The 19651-nt window shown below is 40.4% G+C and overlaps 1 protein-coding gene and 1 pseudogene across 1 annotated transcript; one reads left to right on the top strand and one right to left on the bottom strand.

Annotated features, from left to right (window-relative positions):
* Positions 1-5536: 5536 nt before the first annotated feature.
* On the bottom strand, positions 5537-8380 carry LOC131518215 (olfactory receptor 5AU1). The gene has a single exon (XM_058740806.1). The coding sequence runs from the start codon at positions 6839-6841 to the stop codon at positions 5906-5908; it is 936 nt and encodes a 311-aa protein (XP_058596789.1). The 5' UTR covers positions 6842-8380; the 3' UTR covers positions 5537-5905.
* Positions 8381-18678: 10298 nt separating this feature from the next.
* On the top strand, positions 18679-19165 carry LOC131516883 (small nuclear ribonucleoprotein G-like; annotated as a pseudogene).
* The last annotated feature ends 486 nt before the right edge of the window (positions 19166-19651 follow it).

Genomic DNA, 19651 nt, shown 5'->3' on the forward strand with positions numbered 1-19651 from the left:
ATATATGTCTAGGAATTTGTCCATTTCTTCCAGATTGCTCATTTTATTGGGCATATAATTGCTCATAATATTCTCTTATTATTGTTTTTATTTCTGCTGTGTAGGTTGTGATCTTTCCTCTTTCATTCTTGATTTTATTTATTTGGGTCCTTTCCTTTCTCTTTTTGGTCAAACTGGCTAGTGGTTTATCAATTTTGTTGATTCTTTCAAAGAATCAGCTTTTGGTTTCATTGATCTGTTCTACTGGGTTTTTTGTTTTGTTTTGTTTTGATTTCTGCTCTAATCTTTATTATTTCCCGTTTTCTGCTGGTTTGGGGTTTATTTGCTGTTCTTTTTCCAACTCTTTAAGGTGTAAGGTTAGGTTGTGTATCTGAGACCTTTCTTCCTTCTTTAGGAAGGCCTGGATTGCTATATACTTCCCTCTTATGACTACCTTTGGTGTATTTCAAAGGTTTTGGGCTGTGGTGTTATCATTTTCATTGGCTTCCATGTACTTTTTAATTTCCTCTTTAACTTCTTGGTTAGCCCATTCATTCTTTAGTAGAATGTTCTTTAGTCTCCAAGTATTTGTTACATTTCCAAATTTTTTCTTGTGGTTGATCTTGAGTTTCATAGTGTTGTGGTCTGAAAATATGCACAGTATGATCTCAATCTTTTTGTATTTGTTGAAGGCTAATTTGTGTCCCAGTATGTGATCTATTCTGGAGGATGTACCATGTGCACTGGAGAAAAATATGTGTTCCACTGCTTTAGGATGAAATGTTCTGAATATATCTGTTAAGTCCATCTGGTCCAGTGTGTCATTCAAAGTCATTGTTTCCTTGTTGATTTTCTGTTTAGATGGTTTGCCCATTGTTGTAAGTGGGGTGTTGAAGTTCCCTACTGTTATGGTATTATCAATGAGTTTCTTTATGTTAGTGATTAATTGATTTATATATTTGGGTGTTTCACATTTGGAGCATAAATGTTTACAATTGTTAGATCTTCTTGGTGGATAGACCCCTTGATTATGATATAATGCCCTTCTTCATCTCTTGTTACAGTCTTTATTTTAAAGTCTAGATTGACTGATATATGTATGGCTACTCTGGCTTTCTTTTGTCGACCATTAGCATCATAGATGCTTCTCCACCCCCTTACTTTCAATCTGAAGGTGTCGTTAGGTCTAAAGTTGGTCTCTTGTAAACAGCATATAGTTGGGTCTTGTTTTCTTATCCATTCTGTTACCCTATGTCTTTTGATTGGAGCATTTAGTCCATTGACATTTAGAATGAGTACTGAAAGATATGAATTTATTGCCATTATGTTTCTTGTAGAGTTGGAGTTCCTCAGGGTTTTCTCTGGTACTTTCTAGTCTTTGTTTCTTTTGGTCTTTTTTTTTTTTCTTTTCTCCCCTCAGAGATTTCCCCTTAAAATTTCTTGCAGGGCTGGTTTAGTGGTCACAAACTTCTTTAATTTTTGTTTGTCTGGGAAAGTTTTAATCTCTCCTTCTATTTTGAATGGCAGCCTTACTGGATAAAGAATTCTTGGCTGCATATTTTTCTGAGTCAGCACATTGAATATATCCTGCCACTCCTTTCTGTCCTGCCAAGTTTCTGTGGATAGGTCTGCTGCAAACTTGATCTGTCTTCCCTTGTAGGTTAAGGACTTTCTTTCCCTTGCTGCTTTCATGATTCTCTCCTTGCCAGAGTATTTTGTGAATTTGACTATGATATGCCTTGTTGATGGTTGGTTTTTGTTGAATCTAATGGGAGTCCTCTGTGCTTCCTGGATTTTGATGTCTGTGTCTTTCCCCAGGTTAGGAAAGTTTTCCACTATGATTTGCTCACATAACCCTTCTACCCTTTTTTCTTCTCTTCATCTACTGGGACCCCCTATGATTCTGATATTGTTCCTTTTTAATGAGTCACTGATTTCTCTGATTCTTAAATCATGCTCTTTTGCCTTAGTCCTCCTCTTTTTTTTCTGCTTCATTATTCTCCGTAACTTTGTCGTCTATATTGCTGATTCTCTGCTCTGCCTCATCCATCCTTGCCGCCGCAGCATCCATCTGTGATTGCAGCTTAGTTATAGCATTTTTTATTTCATCCTGACTAGCTTTTACTTCTTTTATCTCCTCAGAAGGGGATTCTAATCTATTTTCGATCCCAGCTCATATTCTTATTATCATGATTCTAAATTTTGTTCAGACATCTTGCTTGTATCTGTGTTAAGTCCCTGGCTGTTGTTTCTTCCTGCTCTTTCTTTTGGGGTGAATTCCTTCATTTCATCATTTTGAAGGAAGAAAAGGAATTAATAAGGTAAAAAAATTAGAAACAACACACACACACACACACACACACACACACACACAATCAAATAAAATGATTCTAGATCCTAGGTGTGTTTTGGTCTGGGTGTTGAAAGGAGCTTGATAGATTAAAGAAAAAGGAATTTAAAAAAAGGAAAACTTTTGAAAATTTGAAAAAAGGAATACAAAGAAATAGAATAAAATGAAATGATGGAAGTAAAATAGAATTTGAAAAATTTACAAAAAAAGTAAAAACTATAGTAGAAAAAATTTAAAGAAAAATATAAAAAAATTTTTTTAAATGTTTGTTTATTTTTGACAGAGAGAGAGACAGAGCATGAGTGAGGGAGGGGCAGGGAGAGAGGGAGACACAGAATCCAAAGCAGGCTCCAGTCTCCAAGCTGTTAGCACAGAGCCTGACGTGGGGCTTGAACTTACAAACTGTGAGATTGTGACCTGAGCCAAAGTCAGACGCTCAACCAACTGAGCCACCCCGGTGCCCCTAAGGAAAAATATTTTTAATAAAAATCAAAAACAGAAATAAATATTTTCTCTTTCTGCATTAAAGAAAAAGAAAAGAAATGAAAAAGAAAAAAAAAACAAAAATTGAATAGACAGACCAGCGAACAGACTTAAATACGATGGAAATTACATTGTTTTCCCCTAGAAGTCAAACTATGAAGCACTTTATAGTCCGTAAATGAAGCAGGCAGAGAGACGAGTTCTGAAGAGAGGTTGGCCCAGTTGGGTTGGGCTTAGTGTAACAGCTCCATTCTCCACTAGATGGCGCTGCTTAGCTTACTGGGGCGGATTGTTGCGGTGCTTGTAGGTGCGTATGCGCATGCGCGGGAGTGGTCAAAATGGCATCACCCAACTACCCCGTCTCTAGTATTTGAACTCCGTTCTCCCCGACCAGCAATTGCACACCTGTCCTTTGTCTCCGGCTTTCGTCCACTCCCCGCTTTTACACTGTCCATGACCAAGCCGTCAGGTTGCTAGGCAGCACCTCGCTCCTGAGTTTTATCTCAGATGCGGCTGTTTCCCGACCCCTCACTTCTGAGGGACTGCGGTTTTAACCCGTTCTGCCCCTCTGTAGAAGGGTGTCAACGAGCAATGGCCAGTGCCGGCTGCACCCAGGAACATTTATGGGACTGTGCTGCTGCTGATGCCCAGAGACTGAGGCTGGGCTCCAGCCCGCCCCAGAAAAAGTTCACGCGATCGTGTAGCAGCAGCATTTCAGGGATTATGGAAAATTACAACACGCATCTGGCACCAGGCTTTACCGCCAACGACCTTGTTCCAGCACCGGTGAATGTGGTTGTTCTCCCAGGCCCACTGGGGCCTTTTCCTGTGGGGGGCCACACATCTACCAGATGTCCTCCAAGCAGGGGAACCGCCTCTCCCCATGTGGCCTGAAGACCACCAAACTTCACTCTGCTCCTGGGGATTCGCCCTTCCCACCAGAGCACCACCAGGTATTGAGCTGTGGAGTTTCAGGCTCTGCACTCCCCGTTTATAGAGTCTTAATGGAACTTAAACCCTCTCCTTTCTCCTTTCTCCCTTTTCGGTCCCTGCGGCTGTTTCCACTTTTCCACTTTCTCTCCAGCTGATTTTGAGGGAGTGATTTTCCTGTAATCTCCCTGGCGTCTCCATCCTCGATCTGCATGCAAAAACAGCCCCCTGCCCCTGCAGCTTCTCTCCAGTTCACCTCTCTGCGCTGTATACCTGCTGATTTCTGTGGTTCAGGTTGTGCAGATTGTTGTGTTAATCCTCATATCAGTTCTCTAGGTGTTCAGGATGGTTTAGTGTTGATCTGGGTGTATTTCATGGATGCAAGACACACACACACACACACACACACACACACAAAACTTCCATGCTGTTCTGCCATCTGGGCTCTGGACTAGGTTTTAAAACAGATACATTGTTAGGGGAACCTGGGTGGCTGAGTTGGTTAAGCATTCAATTTAGGCTCAGGTCATAATCTCATGGTTCATGAGTTCAAGCCTCACATCAGGCTCTGTGCTGACAACTTGGATTCTAGAGCCTGCTTCAGATTCTATGTCTCTTGCTCTCTCTGCCCCTCCCCCACTTGTGCTCTGTCTCTCTCTAAAATAAATAAGCATTTAAAACAATCCATACATGTTGTTAAATGAAAAAATCTGGATGCTGAGCACCGGGTATACAATATTATCATTTTTGAGTGTGTGTTGGGGGTGTGATTTCCCAGAGATGCATAGAATATTTCTGGATGGGTTTGCAAGAAACAGGTAAGAGGAGCTGCCCCCTCCTTCTCCCCACTGCCCCCAGAATAGGCTCTGAGGCTGACAGCATGGAGCCTCTTGGGATTCTCTCTCTGCCCCTCCCATGCTTATGCTCTCTTTTTCTTGAAGTAAATAAACTTAAAAAAATACTAGATATAAGTTACATAGATAAGCAAAGATATGAGGTCTCTGGATAGGGAGAAATTATGAACAAAGTCATAAAGCATTAATAAAAGACACTAAAGAAACCTAATAAGTACAAGGATAAAGCATGTTCATAAAAAAAATTCAGTATCCTAAAGATGTGAATTCTCCCAAACAAATCTATACATTTGGTACAACTGGAATTGGTACAATCTATACATTTGGGGCTCCTGGGTGGCTAAGTCGGTTAAGTGTCTGACTTCAGCTTAGGTCATGATGTCACAGCTCGTGGGTTCGAGCTCCGCGTGGGGCTCTGTGCTGACAGCTCAGATTCTGTTTCAGATTCTGTGTCTCCCTCTCTCTCTGCCCCTCCCCCACTCACATTCTGTCTCTGTCTCTCAAAACTAAAACATTAAAAAAAAAAGTCAGTTTTTACAAAGAGGAGATGGTAAAGGAGGGGAGGAGTCAAAGTCTTCAACTTAGTTAAGGAGAGACTTTATTATGAGGAATATAAACATCAGTTTCTAATAATAAAGTACTCACACACGGAAATATGAATGAACCATCTGAACAAAGTCATGACTAAGTCTTGCCAGTGGTCCAATTATGCAACAAGCTGACACCCTCAGCTGTGTTTAGTCTCTATGATATCAACAATTCTTTGTGTGGAAGGTAGATGCAGAAGCACCGGCTGACCAGAGTGTATGCTGGTCATTCATAGCAGGGAGTGAGCAAATGTGCACAGGTTGGCACCACAACTGCCAACTGGTAAAGTTCCCTTGGCTTGCTTGCTTGCTTTTTTTTTTTTTTTTTTTTTGAGAGAGAGAGAGAGAGAGAGCAGGTGAGTGAGTGGCAGAGAGAGAGAATCCCACAAGAGGCAGAGAGAGAAAGAGAAAGAGAAGTGGGGCTCACCAGAAGCAGGGTGCTTGATGTGGAACCTGGACTCACAAACCATGAGATCATGACCTGAGCCAAAGTCAGATGCTTATTAGCTGAGCCACCTAGACTCCCTCCCTTGGCTTTCTAAAGGTATGTGGGAAAGAGAGAAAGAGACAGGAAGGGAGGGAGGGAGGAAGGAAGGAAGGGGGGAAGGAAGGAAGGGGGGAAGGAAGGAAGGAAGGAAGGAAGGAAGGAAGGAAGGAAGGAAGGAAGGAAGGAAGGAAGGAAGGAAAGGAGGAAGGAAGGATGTGGTAATGAGTTGAGAAGATCATTCCATTATTTTCCTGCCCCAAACCTTTCTTAAAGCTTCCTTCACATCTTTGTTTCTCAAAGAATAAATAAGGGGGTTCAACATTGGGATTACCACTGTGTAGATCACGGCCACCATGCGGTCTTGAGTCAAGGAGTAGCTGGACCTGGGGCGCAGGTACATAAAAAGTGTTGTGCCATAGAAGAGGCACACAGCAGTGAGGTGGGAAGCACAGGTGGAAAAGGCCTTGAACCTGTACTGGGCTGAGTTCATTCTCAGGATGGTGATGAGGATTAGGAGGTAGGAGACCAAGATGGTGAGGGTGCAGCTCAAAAGGTTGAAACCAGCAAAAATGAAAAGCAAGATCTCACACAGCGAGGTGTCCACACAAGACAGAGACAAGACAGGTGGTCCATCACAGAAGAAGTGAGTGACCACATGGGCACCACAGAATTTCAGACTAAAGATACAGCTTGTGTGGATAAGAGAATTGAGAAATCCTGCACCGTAGGAGCCCACAATGAGAGACAGGCAGATCTCAGGAGACATAGTGAGTGGGTAGAGTAGGGGGTTACAAATAGCAGCATAGCGGTCATAGGCCATGGCAGCAATGAGATAGCACTCGCTGGTGGCGAAACCTGCATAGAAGAACATCTGAGCCATGCAGCCAAAATAGGAAATCACCTTCCTCTTGGCCAAGAAGTTCACCAGGGTCTGAGGGACAACCGTGGAGGAGTAACAGAAGTCCAAGAAGGAGAGGCTCTTCAGGAGAGAGTACATAGGTGTATGCAGAGGGGTGCTCACGTGAATCAGAAGGAACATGATCAGATTTCCCAGCAGAGTGATGGTGTACATGCCCAGGAGTACCGTGAAGAGCAACCTCTGGAGTTGGGGGTCCCTGGTGAGGCCCAAGAGCTCAAACTCAATCTCTTGGCTCAGGTTTGCCCCTTCCATATTTCTCCAGTGCCCTGGTGTGTAAAGAGGGGACCACCAGAAATGATGTGGAACCCTCAGGGGCTCTCACTGGATTTAGTTCTGCTTTGGCTAAGGACAGCCTTCTGAAGACTGGTCTCACTGAAAAAGTCCTTTGTAGCTGGAACTCGGTCATAGAGAGGGTCTTCTCTACTTGGTTGATTGGATGGTCTGTAAGCATTACTAGAGCAGCAATGAAAAATAGAAAAGCAACATATACCATTTGGTCTCTCAGAGACCTTAAGAAGTTCTCAATAATGAAGCAGTTACTTACCAAATATTTGTTGACAGTCTTCCATATGCTTAGCTCTGTGTTCTTCTTGTCAGCAATACAAAAGTGTCTGACTTTAGGGAGCTTATATTCTAGAGATAGTATATTTTGTGTTAAAGCACTCAGGCTCTGGCATCAGACTGCCAAGTTTCCATGCTGGGACCTCACCACTAACTAGCTGTGTAACCTTGGGAATGTTACTTAACCTCTTTGATTTCAGTTTTCTCATCTGTAAAATAGGGATAATGGCACTAATCTTAAAAGACTGTTGAAAGAATCCAATGAACTAATCCATGCAAAGGCACTTGAACAAAGCCTGGCAGGCTAAGAAAGTTCAAAGAATGTTAGCTTTTATTATTCTCACAAGAGAGACAGACCTAGCACATAACTAAATATGATAAATAAAATGAAACAATGACAAAATTTGGCAAGCAGCCCACCACCATACAATACAAGACAGAGACACTTGTACTAAGCAGGAGTGACTGAACAGGACTTCAGAGGATCCTGAATATTCTAGGGGAGTTAGGGGTGATTTCTTGGCTCAGCTATAAAATTGCCTCTGTGAACTTGGCACAAGCCAAACCCTACTGTGAGTTCTAACAGTGATGAGGGTTGGGGATGTGGAGACATGGGGATGATGTAGGGCTCTGAAGAGCAAACTGAGACTTTGTTCTTGGGAGCGTCCTTTACAAAGTCACCAGTCATTGCCAGGAAACAGGTTCATCCTGGACTCAGAAGCCATTGGAGCCAGAGGGGAAGGAACAGCTCTGTAAAGCTCTGTAAATAAAATGCCTTTCCTACTCAGAGAATGAACGAGGCCATGGATGCACTACCTAAATAAACACCATACTATTTTCCCCTCCATTGGCTGCTCTGCCACCATGTTCCTGAATTACCTTTGGGTTCTGGAGTCAGTTAAGTCAGTTAAGAGCTCCATGGTCTTAGGTGAGGACACTCAGCTGTGAAGACTTTGAAGCCACATGTAATTGGGTAAGACAGAAAAGTGTGTAAGTGAGCCCCCTCCTCCTGCCCTGAGGAGTGTATGTGAATGACACCACGGAAGATATTGGGAGGATTCGGGAGAGGAGAGCTGAATTCAGCAGGCAAAGATTCTAGTTTATCCCACTAGCAAAGTTCCCAGAATCATCAAACTACCAGGGCAGGAGAAGATTCTAAACATATGAACAACTAACTTTGACTGTCAAGTAGGTAATGAAGGCACTGTGGCCATTGATAGAGTACTGTGAATGGTGGGTGACAAGAAAGCATTGTAATGCCCAAAGAGCATACTCTACTAAAATACTCTACTAAAGCTGAGATGCTCAAAATATAAGAGGGCAAATTTGAACACAGAGCATTGGTAACTTCTTTTAAAGCACATGGAGCATAACTCCGTGATTGATTTGATGTCACTGAGGTGTAACATTCAGCCATTCTTAACCCAATAGCTGCTAGTTTGTAATACACCGCATTATTTCAAGGATGTGCACAGCCCTAGATTTGGGTTGCAAATGTCACTGGCTCCATTGGTTTCAAAGCCAACCCAGCTTCAAGGCAAATTACAAGGACTTCAGAGAAGTGAGTAAAAATCTCAGGATGGAATAACTTACAGGAACTTCAAGGAAGTTGAGAAGTGGTTGTTAAGAGTGGAATAGGACTTCTTGAGATCCAGCTTTGCATCTTTCCTCAATAGACTGTTTCAGTGTGGGTAACTGGTCAAGTATCCCTGATTCTCTGATTAAAAGGATGGACAAAAGCTAAGTCAAGTAGGAATGTGACCAATTATCAGGAGAGCATAGATGAGGTCCAGAGGTGGGATGGGATGGGGTAGGGTGGCAGGTAATACAAGGGATAGCTGATCAGAGGCTCCAGGTTTATTACTCGCTTTAAGTCCACTCTCTCTCTTCCCCTCTGCTTTTCCCTCTTATCTCTCTTCTCCACTCTGCACTAAATTCAAAATTACTCTGAACATAGAGAGTACACCAAGCGAGGGATTGTGAAGAAATTGACATCTCTGACAGTTTTTCAAAGGATGCTGGAATACCCTCTATTTCTGTTGGCTACAGTTTGTACCTGTGAATGAAAACTAGGAAGAAAACTTAAGGATGGTCTTATCATATGGAAATAGGCTGGGGAGGGGAGTGTCTAGGAGTGAGAACCAATACCTTGGGCCTGTAGGTGAGGGAGGAGTAGGCAAGAGGCCTTATTTACCTTGCCTCTTTGCCCTCCTCCCTGGGATAGCAGCAGAGCAGGAGCACAGATAGAGAAAAGGCTGCCAAAGGAAGCAGCTAGTGGGTCTCTTTGAGCAATGATGACCCCAAACAGTGGTTCTTAAACATTAAGGTGCCCTTCCCAAGGTTCACTGGAGGAGCTTGCTATATGTGCAGATCCAGGTCCCAACCTCAGAAAATTTGATCCTGTGGGCCCAAATCTGGTGATTCTGAAACAGGTGATCTCTGAACCACACTTCAAGAAACACTAAACCATGGGATACCTGCAGGAACAGACAGATCCTCCTGAGCCACATATAAATATCCTTTTCTAACCTACTGGAATCCTCTGTGTCCTGGAAAATCAGCCCGTGGGTAGGATAGTTGTCTTGGTCATTTTCTTCCTAAATGTGTATCAGTAATCATCAATTTCCAGAAATCGAAGTATTACCTGATGATAATCAAACACCAGAAGAATTTCCTCCTTCAGAGTTGCTTGACATGTTCTTAAGCAAATACTTTATTTCAAGTAAAGCATATGACTTGATGGCAAAGCTGTTATTGCTCTGGGGGTCAGAACACAAGCCTTCAGTAGAAAAACCATAAAGACAAAACCAGATTTACTGGGTACATAGACTGAATCTGGAGATCAGAGATGCTACTGACTTTAACCTCTCACGTGGTGATGGGAGGAAGACAGCCCTGTTCCCCAAGGCATCCCCTCAACTGATCCTGTCCTGAGGAGAGACATCCCTTCCCCTGGGCAGCCTAGTAGCTCACAGCTGGGGAGGATGATGTGTTCACCGATGAGGGTTTAGGAGGCAGCTGAGGAAGTGAGAATAATTGGCCCCAGGTAGACCCATTAATGTGTTGGCAAAGTTAGTAACCTCTCCAAGAGCCTCTATCCTGAGGAATAATAAGGTGATTGGGAAACTGGGAATGGAGAGAATGGATCCACACGAGATCCCTACCAATATGTTCATCATTAGCCCCCAAAGACTGTTCTCTATTGACCCTAAACTTAACTCTTATGTAATTATTATCTGTACTTCCAGTACAGTGGAAGACGAAGTATTCTTGGTGTTCTTGTATGCCATTTTACCAATGTACACTGTAACCTAGACTATGGCTGAGGACCTTCCTGCCCAAGATCATAGTAAAATTAAAGATGTATACTAGTTTCCAAATATTTGGGGATTTTCCAGGGATCTTCCCATTATTGATTTCTAATTTAGTAGCATGTGGTCAAAGAACATACTTTGTATAACTTGAATGCCTGTGAATTTATTGTGACTCATTTTATGGCCCAGAATATTTTCCATCTTGGTGAACACTCCATGTTCACTTGAAAAGAATGTATATTCTGCTGTTCTTGGGTAGAGTGTTCTATAATCATCAGGTCAGCTTACTTGATACAGTTGTTCAAGTCTACTATATCCTTTCGGATTTTCTGCCTACTTGTTCAGTCAAGGATTGAAATGGGAGTATATTGAAATCTCTAACTATAATTGTGAGTTTGTTTATTTTTCCTTATTGTTCTTTACTTTTTGCTTCAGATATTTTGAAGTTTCTTTATTAGGTAACTAAACATTTAAGATTGTTATGTCCTCTTGATAAATTTACCCACTTATTATAAAATTACTTTCTTTGTGCCTGCTGATACTTTTTGCTGTGAAATACACTTTTTCTGATAGAAAAACTGTCACTACAGTTTTTATTACTACTAGAATGGTATATCTTTTTCATTACCTTTACTCTTTTTATTTGCAACTTTTCTGTGCCATTATATTTGCAGAATTTCCCCAAGCAGACCTGAAATCTGGGTCTTTCTAGGATGATGATATGCCTGGAAAACTGATTTCAGATGTACCTTGTCACACAGTAAACATTCAGGAATGTTTTCAGGCTTTACCAGAAAAGCTGGTATGGACTAGGCAAAAATCAAACAAACCCCCTCAAAGGCAACTTTGTGAAGAATGGGGTAAGATCCTCACCCCAATCAGATGCTATCATAGGTAGCTGAATACCTTAATGGAGACCTGAAAGCCAGGGATACTTGTCCCATTGATAGAGTGCTTCTGTGTCATCTCTATGCAGGTATCATTCAATTCATTTCTCATATCCTTTATTTATGGTTAAGGAAGTTGTGTCCTTTATTTGAGTCTGTTGGCTTGTCACTCATTAAAATCATTTTGAGAACCAACACTCAAAGTTTTAGGTGTGGCCTTTGTAAACATCATATATCTGGAATTTTTTCTTTTAGCCATTCAGAGTATCTCTGTCTTTATGTTGGTGAGATTGGGGGTTTTGGTTTTTGGCTTTTTTTTTTTTTAGTTTTGGGGTCTTTTTGATATACATTGAATTTATTTTTACATCTCACTTTGATTTTTCTATTTATCATACTTTTTCCAATTTGCTTCCCTCTCCCATTCTCTGACCTTATTTTTATTTCCTTTGGGGTTAAATTTTATTTAGTTTTTTAAGGTTTATTTTTATGTTTGAGAAAGAGAGAGAGCATGCATGCAAGTGAGGGAGGAGCAGAGAGAGTGGGGGGCAGAGGATCTGAAGCAGGATCCACGCTGACAGCAGGAAGCCCAATGCAAGACTCTAACTCACAAACTGAGATCATGACCTGAGCCAAAGTCAGACTTTCAACTGAATGAGCCCCAAGTGCCCCTCTTTGTTTTTCAGTGTACTTTTCCCCCTTCCACTGATTCTTCTCTTTCTATTAGTAGCTATCCTTAAGTATTTAACAATAATATTTAGCAGTCTATCAGATATGCTTAAACCCATGAGTTTATAATGATATGTAAGTAAATTGGTTGATCACTGGGTTAGTTACCTATTGCCATACAACAAATTCTCCCCCAACTTAGTTAAATCAATAAATTTATTATTTTATGCTACTTGGGAGTGATATACTGTAATTTCCACAATATCCTATTGGTTACACAGGTTGGCCCTATTCACTGTGGGAGTGGACAACACAGGGGTATCAATACCAGGACGTGAAAATCTTTGGGGCCATCTTGAAGACTGGCTATCAAAATCTGCCCTCTGGCCCTCAATGATTCATGTCCACCTTACATGCAAAATACACTCATCTGCTCTCAAGGCCCTCCACAGTCACATCTCATTACAGTGTTAGCTCAAGTCCATGATCACATCATCCATATCAGGTACAGGTATGGATGAAATTCATTAGGTAGAGTTACACAGCATTTCTCCTGTACAATTCCTCTCAGTCATAAGACTGATGAGCTAAACACACAAGTTACATCTGGCTTCTACACTCACAACATATAATGGCAGGACAGAGATGGGATAACTACTATAGAATAAAGATGGGGGGTAAGGGAAGGTAGGCACACAAAAGTCATTGAGTCATAGAAATTCTGAAAGCCAGTAGGCACTTGTTGGCAATTCCTTGATTAGGATTCAAGTCCTGGGAAATTCTCTGTGGTTCCTGGCTCCACCTCTGAGATCACGGTTCTGCTCACTGAACTCTCCTATATATGAAAACTAGCCTGTGTTTGTGGCTGAGTAGTTTTCGTGGTTGGCTTCCTGGCTGAAGAAGTTTGGTGAATCAAAACACTTCGTTTTATTTTCTACTGTTCTACAGCTCAAGCTGGTAGTGGTTCTGCCACTGTTATTCTCTTAAAAACTTCTCTGAATCTTACTAGGATTTGTCTGCTAGACAAAAATCGCATTAATACATGTCTTTGAGATAACTCTCTTCCTTGAGCCTCTGCTGAGACTGCTGAGGCACAATACCTGTGAGCTTTTTAGAAACCCTATTGTTTGAACTAATCTCTGAGGTACCACCACCTTGGATCTTTATATGGTCTTTTTTTTCTTTTAAGATAAAAAAATTTGTTATTATTTTTTCAGCTTATTTATTTATTTTGAGAGGGAGAGCAAGCAGGGGAGGGGCAAAGTGAGAGGGAGAGAGAGAATCCCAAGCAGGCTCTGCACTGTTAGTGCAGAGCCCAATGTGGGACTTGAACTCACAAACCATGAGATCATGACCTGAGCTGAAATCAAGGGTTAGATGCTTAACTGACTAAGCCGCCCAGATGTCCTGTATCTTAATATGGTCTTAACAAAATTTACTGTCTTCTTCAACTTCATCTTGAGACAATGTTGTCCTGAGAATGCCTTAAGTTTTACATTTCCCACTTGCCATTTGTTAGTGTTAACTTTAAATCCTAAATAGGTATGGACCAAACAATAGAGGTCCAAATGCACAAATCAAAATCTGATAGATATGAAATAAGTAGTTAAGTCCACAATCATAGTTGGAAATTTCAACATCCCTCTCTAAACACTGTATATATCTACTAGATTATAAACACGGACATGGAGGGACACCTTGCTGGCTCAGTTGGTAGAGCATGTAACTCTTGATCTCAGGGTCATGAGTTTGACCACCACCTTGGGCTTAGAGCCTACTTGAAAAAAAAAAAAAAAGATATGGAAAATCTGGATCACACCATCAGCCAATAGGATCTTATTGAAGTTTATACAGCACTCCACTAAACAACAGAATAGGCATACTTTTTAAGCATCTGAACATACACCAAGATGGATCATATCCTGGGTCATAAAACAAACTTCAGCAACTCTAAAATACTTGAGAGGTGTCTGGTGTCTCAGTCAGTTAAGTGTCCAACTCTTGATTTTGGCTCAGGTCATGATCCCAGGGGCATGGGATCAAGCCTCATGTTGGGCTCCATGCTGAGCATGGAGCCTGCTTAGGATATTCTCTCTCTCTCTCTCTCTCTCTCTCTCTTTCTCTCTCTCCTCTCTGCCATTCTCCCCCACTCCTGTTCCCACTCTCTCTCTTTCTCAAATAAATCAAACAAACAAAATAATCGAAATAGTACAGAATATGTCCTCTAATCATAATTGCAACAAACCAGAAATAAATAAGAGAGCAGGAAATAGGAAAATATGCAAACACCTGAACTTTAAACAAAACAAATATGAATAATTTATGGATAAAAAAGAAGTCTCAAGGAGAATCAAAATTACATTGAACTGAATAAAAATTAAAATACAACATATTAAAATTTGTGGGAAACAGCTAAAGCAGAGCAGAAAAATACATTTATAGTAATAAATGCTTATATCTTAAGAAACTAAAAAAGAGCAAAACAAACCCAAAGCAAGCAGAAGAAGGGAAATTATATGGGGAAAAACTGAGAGCTCTCCCCCTAAGGTCAGGAAAAAGATAGGGATGTCCACTCTCACCACTGTTATTCAACATAGTATTGGAAGTCTTAGCCTCAACAGACAACACAAAGAAATAAAAGGCATCCAAATTGGCCAGGAGGAAGTCAAACTTTCACTCTTCACAGATGACATGATACTCTATATGGAAAACCCCAAACATTCCACCAAAAAACCAAATGCACAGAAATCGGTTGCATTCCTATACACCAACAATGAAGCAACAGAAAGAGAAATCAAGGAATCAATCCCATTTACAATTGCACCCAAACCCATAAAATACCTAGGAATAAATGTAACCATAGAGGTGAAAAATCTATACACTGAAAACTATAGAAAGCTTATGAAAGAAATTGAAGAAGATACAAAAAATGGAAAAAGATTCCATGCTCCTGGATAGGAAGAACAAATATTGTTAAAATGTCAATACTACCCAAAGCAATCTACATATTCAATGTAATCCCTATCAAAATAACACCAGCATTCTTCACAGAGCTAGAACAAACAATACTAACATTTGTATGAAACCAGAAAAGACCCCAAATAGCCAATGTAATCTTGAAAAAGAAAACCAAAGCAGGAGGCATCACAATCCCAGACTTCAAGATGTATTACAAAGCTGTAATCATCAAGACAGTATGGTGCTGGCATAAAAACAGATGCTCAGATCAATGGAACAGAATAGAGAACCCAGAAATGGACCCACAAACATATGGCCAACTAAGCTTTGACAAAGCAGGAAAGAATATCCAATGGAATAAAGACAGTCTCTTCAGCAACTGGTGCTGGGAAAACTGGACAGTGACATGCAGAAGAATGAACCTGGACCACTTTCTAACACCATACATAAAAATAAACTCAAAACTGGAGCACCTGGGTGGCTCAGTCAGTTAAGCATCTGAGTTCAGCTCAGGTCATGATCTCACAGATCATGAGTTCGAGCATCACCTTAGGCTCTGTGCTGACATCTCAAAGCCTGGAGCCTGCTTTGGATTCTGTGTCTCCCTCTCTTTCTGCTCTCCCCCTGCTCACATGCTGTCTCTTTCTCAAAAATAAATAAAGATTAAAAAAAAATAAACTTGGGGCGCCTGGGTGGCGCAGTCGGTTAAGCGTCCGACTTCAGCCAGGTCACGATCTCGCGGTCCGTGAGTTCGAGCCCCGCGTCAGGCTCTGGGCTGATGGCTCGGAGCCTGGAGCCTGTTTCCGATTCTGTGTCTCCCTCTCTCTCTGCCCCTCCCCCGTTCATGCTCTGTCTCTCTCTGTCCCAAAAATAAATAAAAAACGTTGGAAAAAAAATTAAAAAAAAAACAAACCTCAAAACAGATGAAAGACCTAAATGTAAGATAGGAAGCCATCAAAATCCTTGAAGAAAAAGCAGGCAAAAACCTCTCTGACCTCAGCTGCAGCAACTTCTTACTCAACACGTCTCCAGAGGCAAGGGAAACCAAAGCAAAAATGAATCATTGGGACCTCATCAAAATAAAAAGCTTCTGCACAGCAAAGGAAACAACAAGCAAAACTAAAAGGCAACCAATGGAATGGGAGAAGATATTTGCAAATGACATATCAGATAAAGGGTTAGTATCCAAAATCTATTAAGAACTTATCAAACTCAACACCCAAAAAACAAATAATCCATTGAAGAAATAGACAAAAGACATGAATAGACACTTCTCCAAAGAAGACATCCAGATGGCCAACTGACACATGAAAAAATGCTCAACATCACTCATCATCAGGGAAATACAAATCAAAACCACAAGGAGATACCACCTCACACCTGCCAGAATGGCTAACATTAACAACTCGGGCAACAACAGATGTTGGTGAGGATGCGGAGAAAGAGGATCTCTTTTGCATTGCTGGTGGGAATGCAAGCTGGTGCAGCCACTCTGGAAAACAGTATGAAGGTTCCTTAAAAAACCAAAAATAGAAATACCCTATGACCCAGCAATTACAATACTAGGTATTTATCCAAGGGATACAAGTATGCTGTTTCAAAGGGACACATGCACTCCCAAGTTTATAGCAGCACTATCAACAATAGCCAAAGTATGGCAAGAGCCCAAATGCCCACTGATGTAAAGAAGATGTGGTGTGTATATATATATATATATATATATATATATATATATATACACACACACACACACACACACACACACATATACAATGGAGTATTACTTGGCAATTAAAAAGAATGAAATCTTGCCACTTGCAACTACGTGGATGGAACTAGAGGGTCTGACTTCAGCTCAGGTCAAAATGCTAAGCGAAATTAGTCAGAGAAAGGCAGATATCATATGACTTCACTCATATGAGGACTTTAAGATACAAAACAGATGAACATAAGGGAAGGGAAACAAAAATAATACAAAGACAGGGAGGGGGACAAAACAAAAGAGACTCATAAATATGGAGAACAAATTGAGGGTTACAGGAGGGGTTGTGGGAGGGGGGATGGGCTAAATGGGTAAGGGGCATTAAGCAATCTACTCCTGAAATCATTGTTGCACTATATGCTAACTAATTTGGATGTAAATTTAAAAAATAATATTAAAAAAATAAAAAAGAAGGGGAATAATAAAGATAAGAGCAGAAAAAATGAAATTGAAAATAGAAAACTAGAAAAATCTGAACAAAATGTGGCTCTTTGAACAAATCAACCATCTTAATAAACCTCTATCAAGACTGACAAATTAAAAAGACACAAGTTACCAATATCAAGATTGAAACAGTAGATAATCACTACAGAGCCCACAGACATGAAAAGAATCATAAGAGCATAGGTCAAACAACTCTACCCAAATTCAACAACTTAGACAAGATCGATCAATTCCTAAAAAATAAAAAAAATTATAAAAATTGCTCAATACAAAATAGATAATAGGTAATTGGGTTCCTAGTTTTAAAAATCCTTACAAATAAATCTCTAGATCTAGATGGTTTCAGTGGCTAGTTCCACCAAATGTTTAGAAAAGAATTACACCAGTTCTACATAATCTCTTCAAGAAAATAGAATCCTTTCCAAATCATTTAATGGAGCCAGTATTACCATGATACCAAAGCACACCAAACCCAAACCAAAAACCAGAACAACACACACACACACACACACCCCTCATGAATATAGACACAAAAGTCTGCAACACAATATTAGCAAACAAAAGCTAACCATGTATATAAAAAGAATTATGCACCATGACTAAATGGGATTGATTCTGGGGATGCAAGATTGGTTCAACATTTGGAAAGCCGTCAATAAATCCACCATATTAATAGGCTAAAGAAGAAAGCCACACAATATCATCTAATGCACAAAAAACACTTGACAAAATTCAACACTCATTCATGGGAGGAAAAAAACAACTTCTCAAAAAGTTAGGAGTAGAGGAAAATTAGCCTAATAAAACCTACAGCTAACATCATACTTATGGTAAAAGACTGAATACTTTTCCCTTTAAAAGTAGGAACAAGGCAGGATATCTGCTCTTACCATCCTTATACATCATTGTACTAGAAATCCTAGCCAGTGTAAGAATGAAAGAAAAGGAAACAAAAGGCATCCGTACTGGAAAGGAAGAATTATAACTATCCCTTTTTCCAGTTGACATGACTATCTAGGCAGATGAATCCACAAAATTCTCAGTGAACTGAGAAATTTCTTTTCTCAAAGAAGCTACCAACAAATTAACCAACAAAACTCCTAGAATAAGAGTTGAGTGAGGCTGCAAGATACAAGATCAAGATATAAAAATAAAAGAATAAAGTGGAAGGAATCATTCTAACCAATTTTAAGACAGTTTTACCCAATTTTACAGTTAACAAAAACATGGTATGGACAGGTGGATAAATACATTGATCAATGGGACAAAATAGAGAACCCAGAAATAGAACTTACACAAATATGCCCAATTGATTTTTGACAAAGGTGCAAAAGCAAGTCACTGGTAGAATGATAGTCTTTTCAACAAATGGTACTGGAGCAATTGAATAACCATAGGTAAAAAATAAATTAAAAAAAAAACCCTTCAATCTAAACCCTACATCTTATACAAAAAATAACAAAGTGGATCATAAATGTAAAAGAGGGGTGCCTGGATGGTTCAGTCGGTTATGTGTCCGACTCTGGGTTTTGGCTCAGGTAATGATCTCACAGTTTGTGAGTCTGCACTGACAGCATGGAGCCTGCTAGGGATTCCCTGTCTCCCTCTCTTTGTCCCTCTCCTGCTGCGCGTTCATGTATGTGTGCGCGCACGTGTGCCCTCTCTCTCAATATAAATAAACTTAAAAAACGTAAATGAGGAGGCATCTTTGAGGTAGACACCATGAGCAAAGCTCACGCTCCCATGTTGGAAAAATTTATAGACAAGAAATTATCATTGAAATTAAATGGTGGCAGATGTCCAAGGAATATTGCTGGGGTTCGATCCCTTTACGAATCTTGTGATAGATCAGTGTGTGGAGATGGCACTAGTGGGCAACAGAACAATATTGGAAGGGTGGTAATTCAAAGAAATAGTATTATCATGTTAGAAGTCTTGGGACAAGTATAAACAATGGGTGTGTTTACCGGAAGAAACCAACTGCTTCCACATGTCCCCTCTCCTAGCACCTGTTTTACTACAAAATACAAATCAGGCTATGCATTTTCTTATTGAACTTTTTTTTTTTTTTTGCTAAATAAACGTTCATAATAGTCAAAAAATGTAAATGATAAAACTATAAAGTTTATCAGAGAAAACATAGGAGAAAATCATCAGGACCTAGTTCTTGGTAAAGAGTTATTAGAAATGACACTTAAAAGCATGATTGGGGTGCCTGGGTGGCTCAGTCAGTTAAGTATCCAACTTCAGCCCAGGTCATGATTTCACTGTTGGTGAGTTCGAGCCTCACATTGGGCTCTACTGGCAGCTCAGAGCCTGGAGCTTGCTTTGGATTATGTGTCTCCCTCTTTCTGCCCCTCCCTTACTAGTGCTCTCTCTCTCTCAAAAATTTTTTTTAAAAAAGCATGATCCATAGAAGACAAAAATTGATAAACTGGACTTCATCAAATTTAAAAACATTTGCTCTACA

Source organism: Neofelis nebulosa, chromosome 7 (genome assembly GCF_028018385.1).
Source record: "Neofelis nebulosa isolate mNeoNeb1 chromosome 7, mNeoNeb1.pri, whole genome shotgun sequence".
Taxonomy (NCBI): Eukaryota; Metazoa; Chordata; class Mammalia; order Carnivora; family Felidae; genus Neofelis; species Neofelis nebulosa.

What these genes read in the sequence shown, in the direction of transcription:
- LOC131518215 (XM_058740806.1), bottom strand. Translation starts at nt 6,841, where the DNA reads ATGGAAGGGGCAAACCTGAGCCAAGAGATTGAGTTTGAGCTCTTGGGC.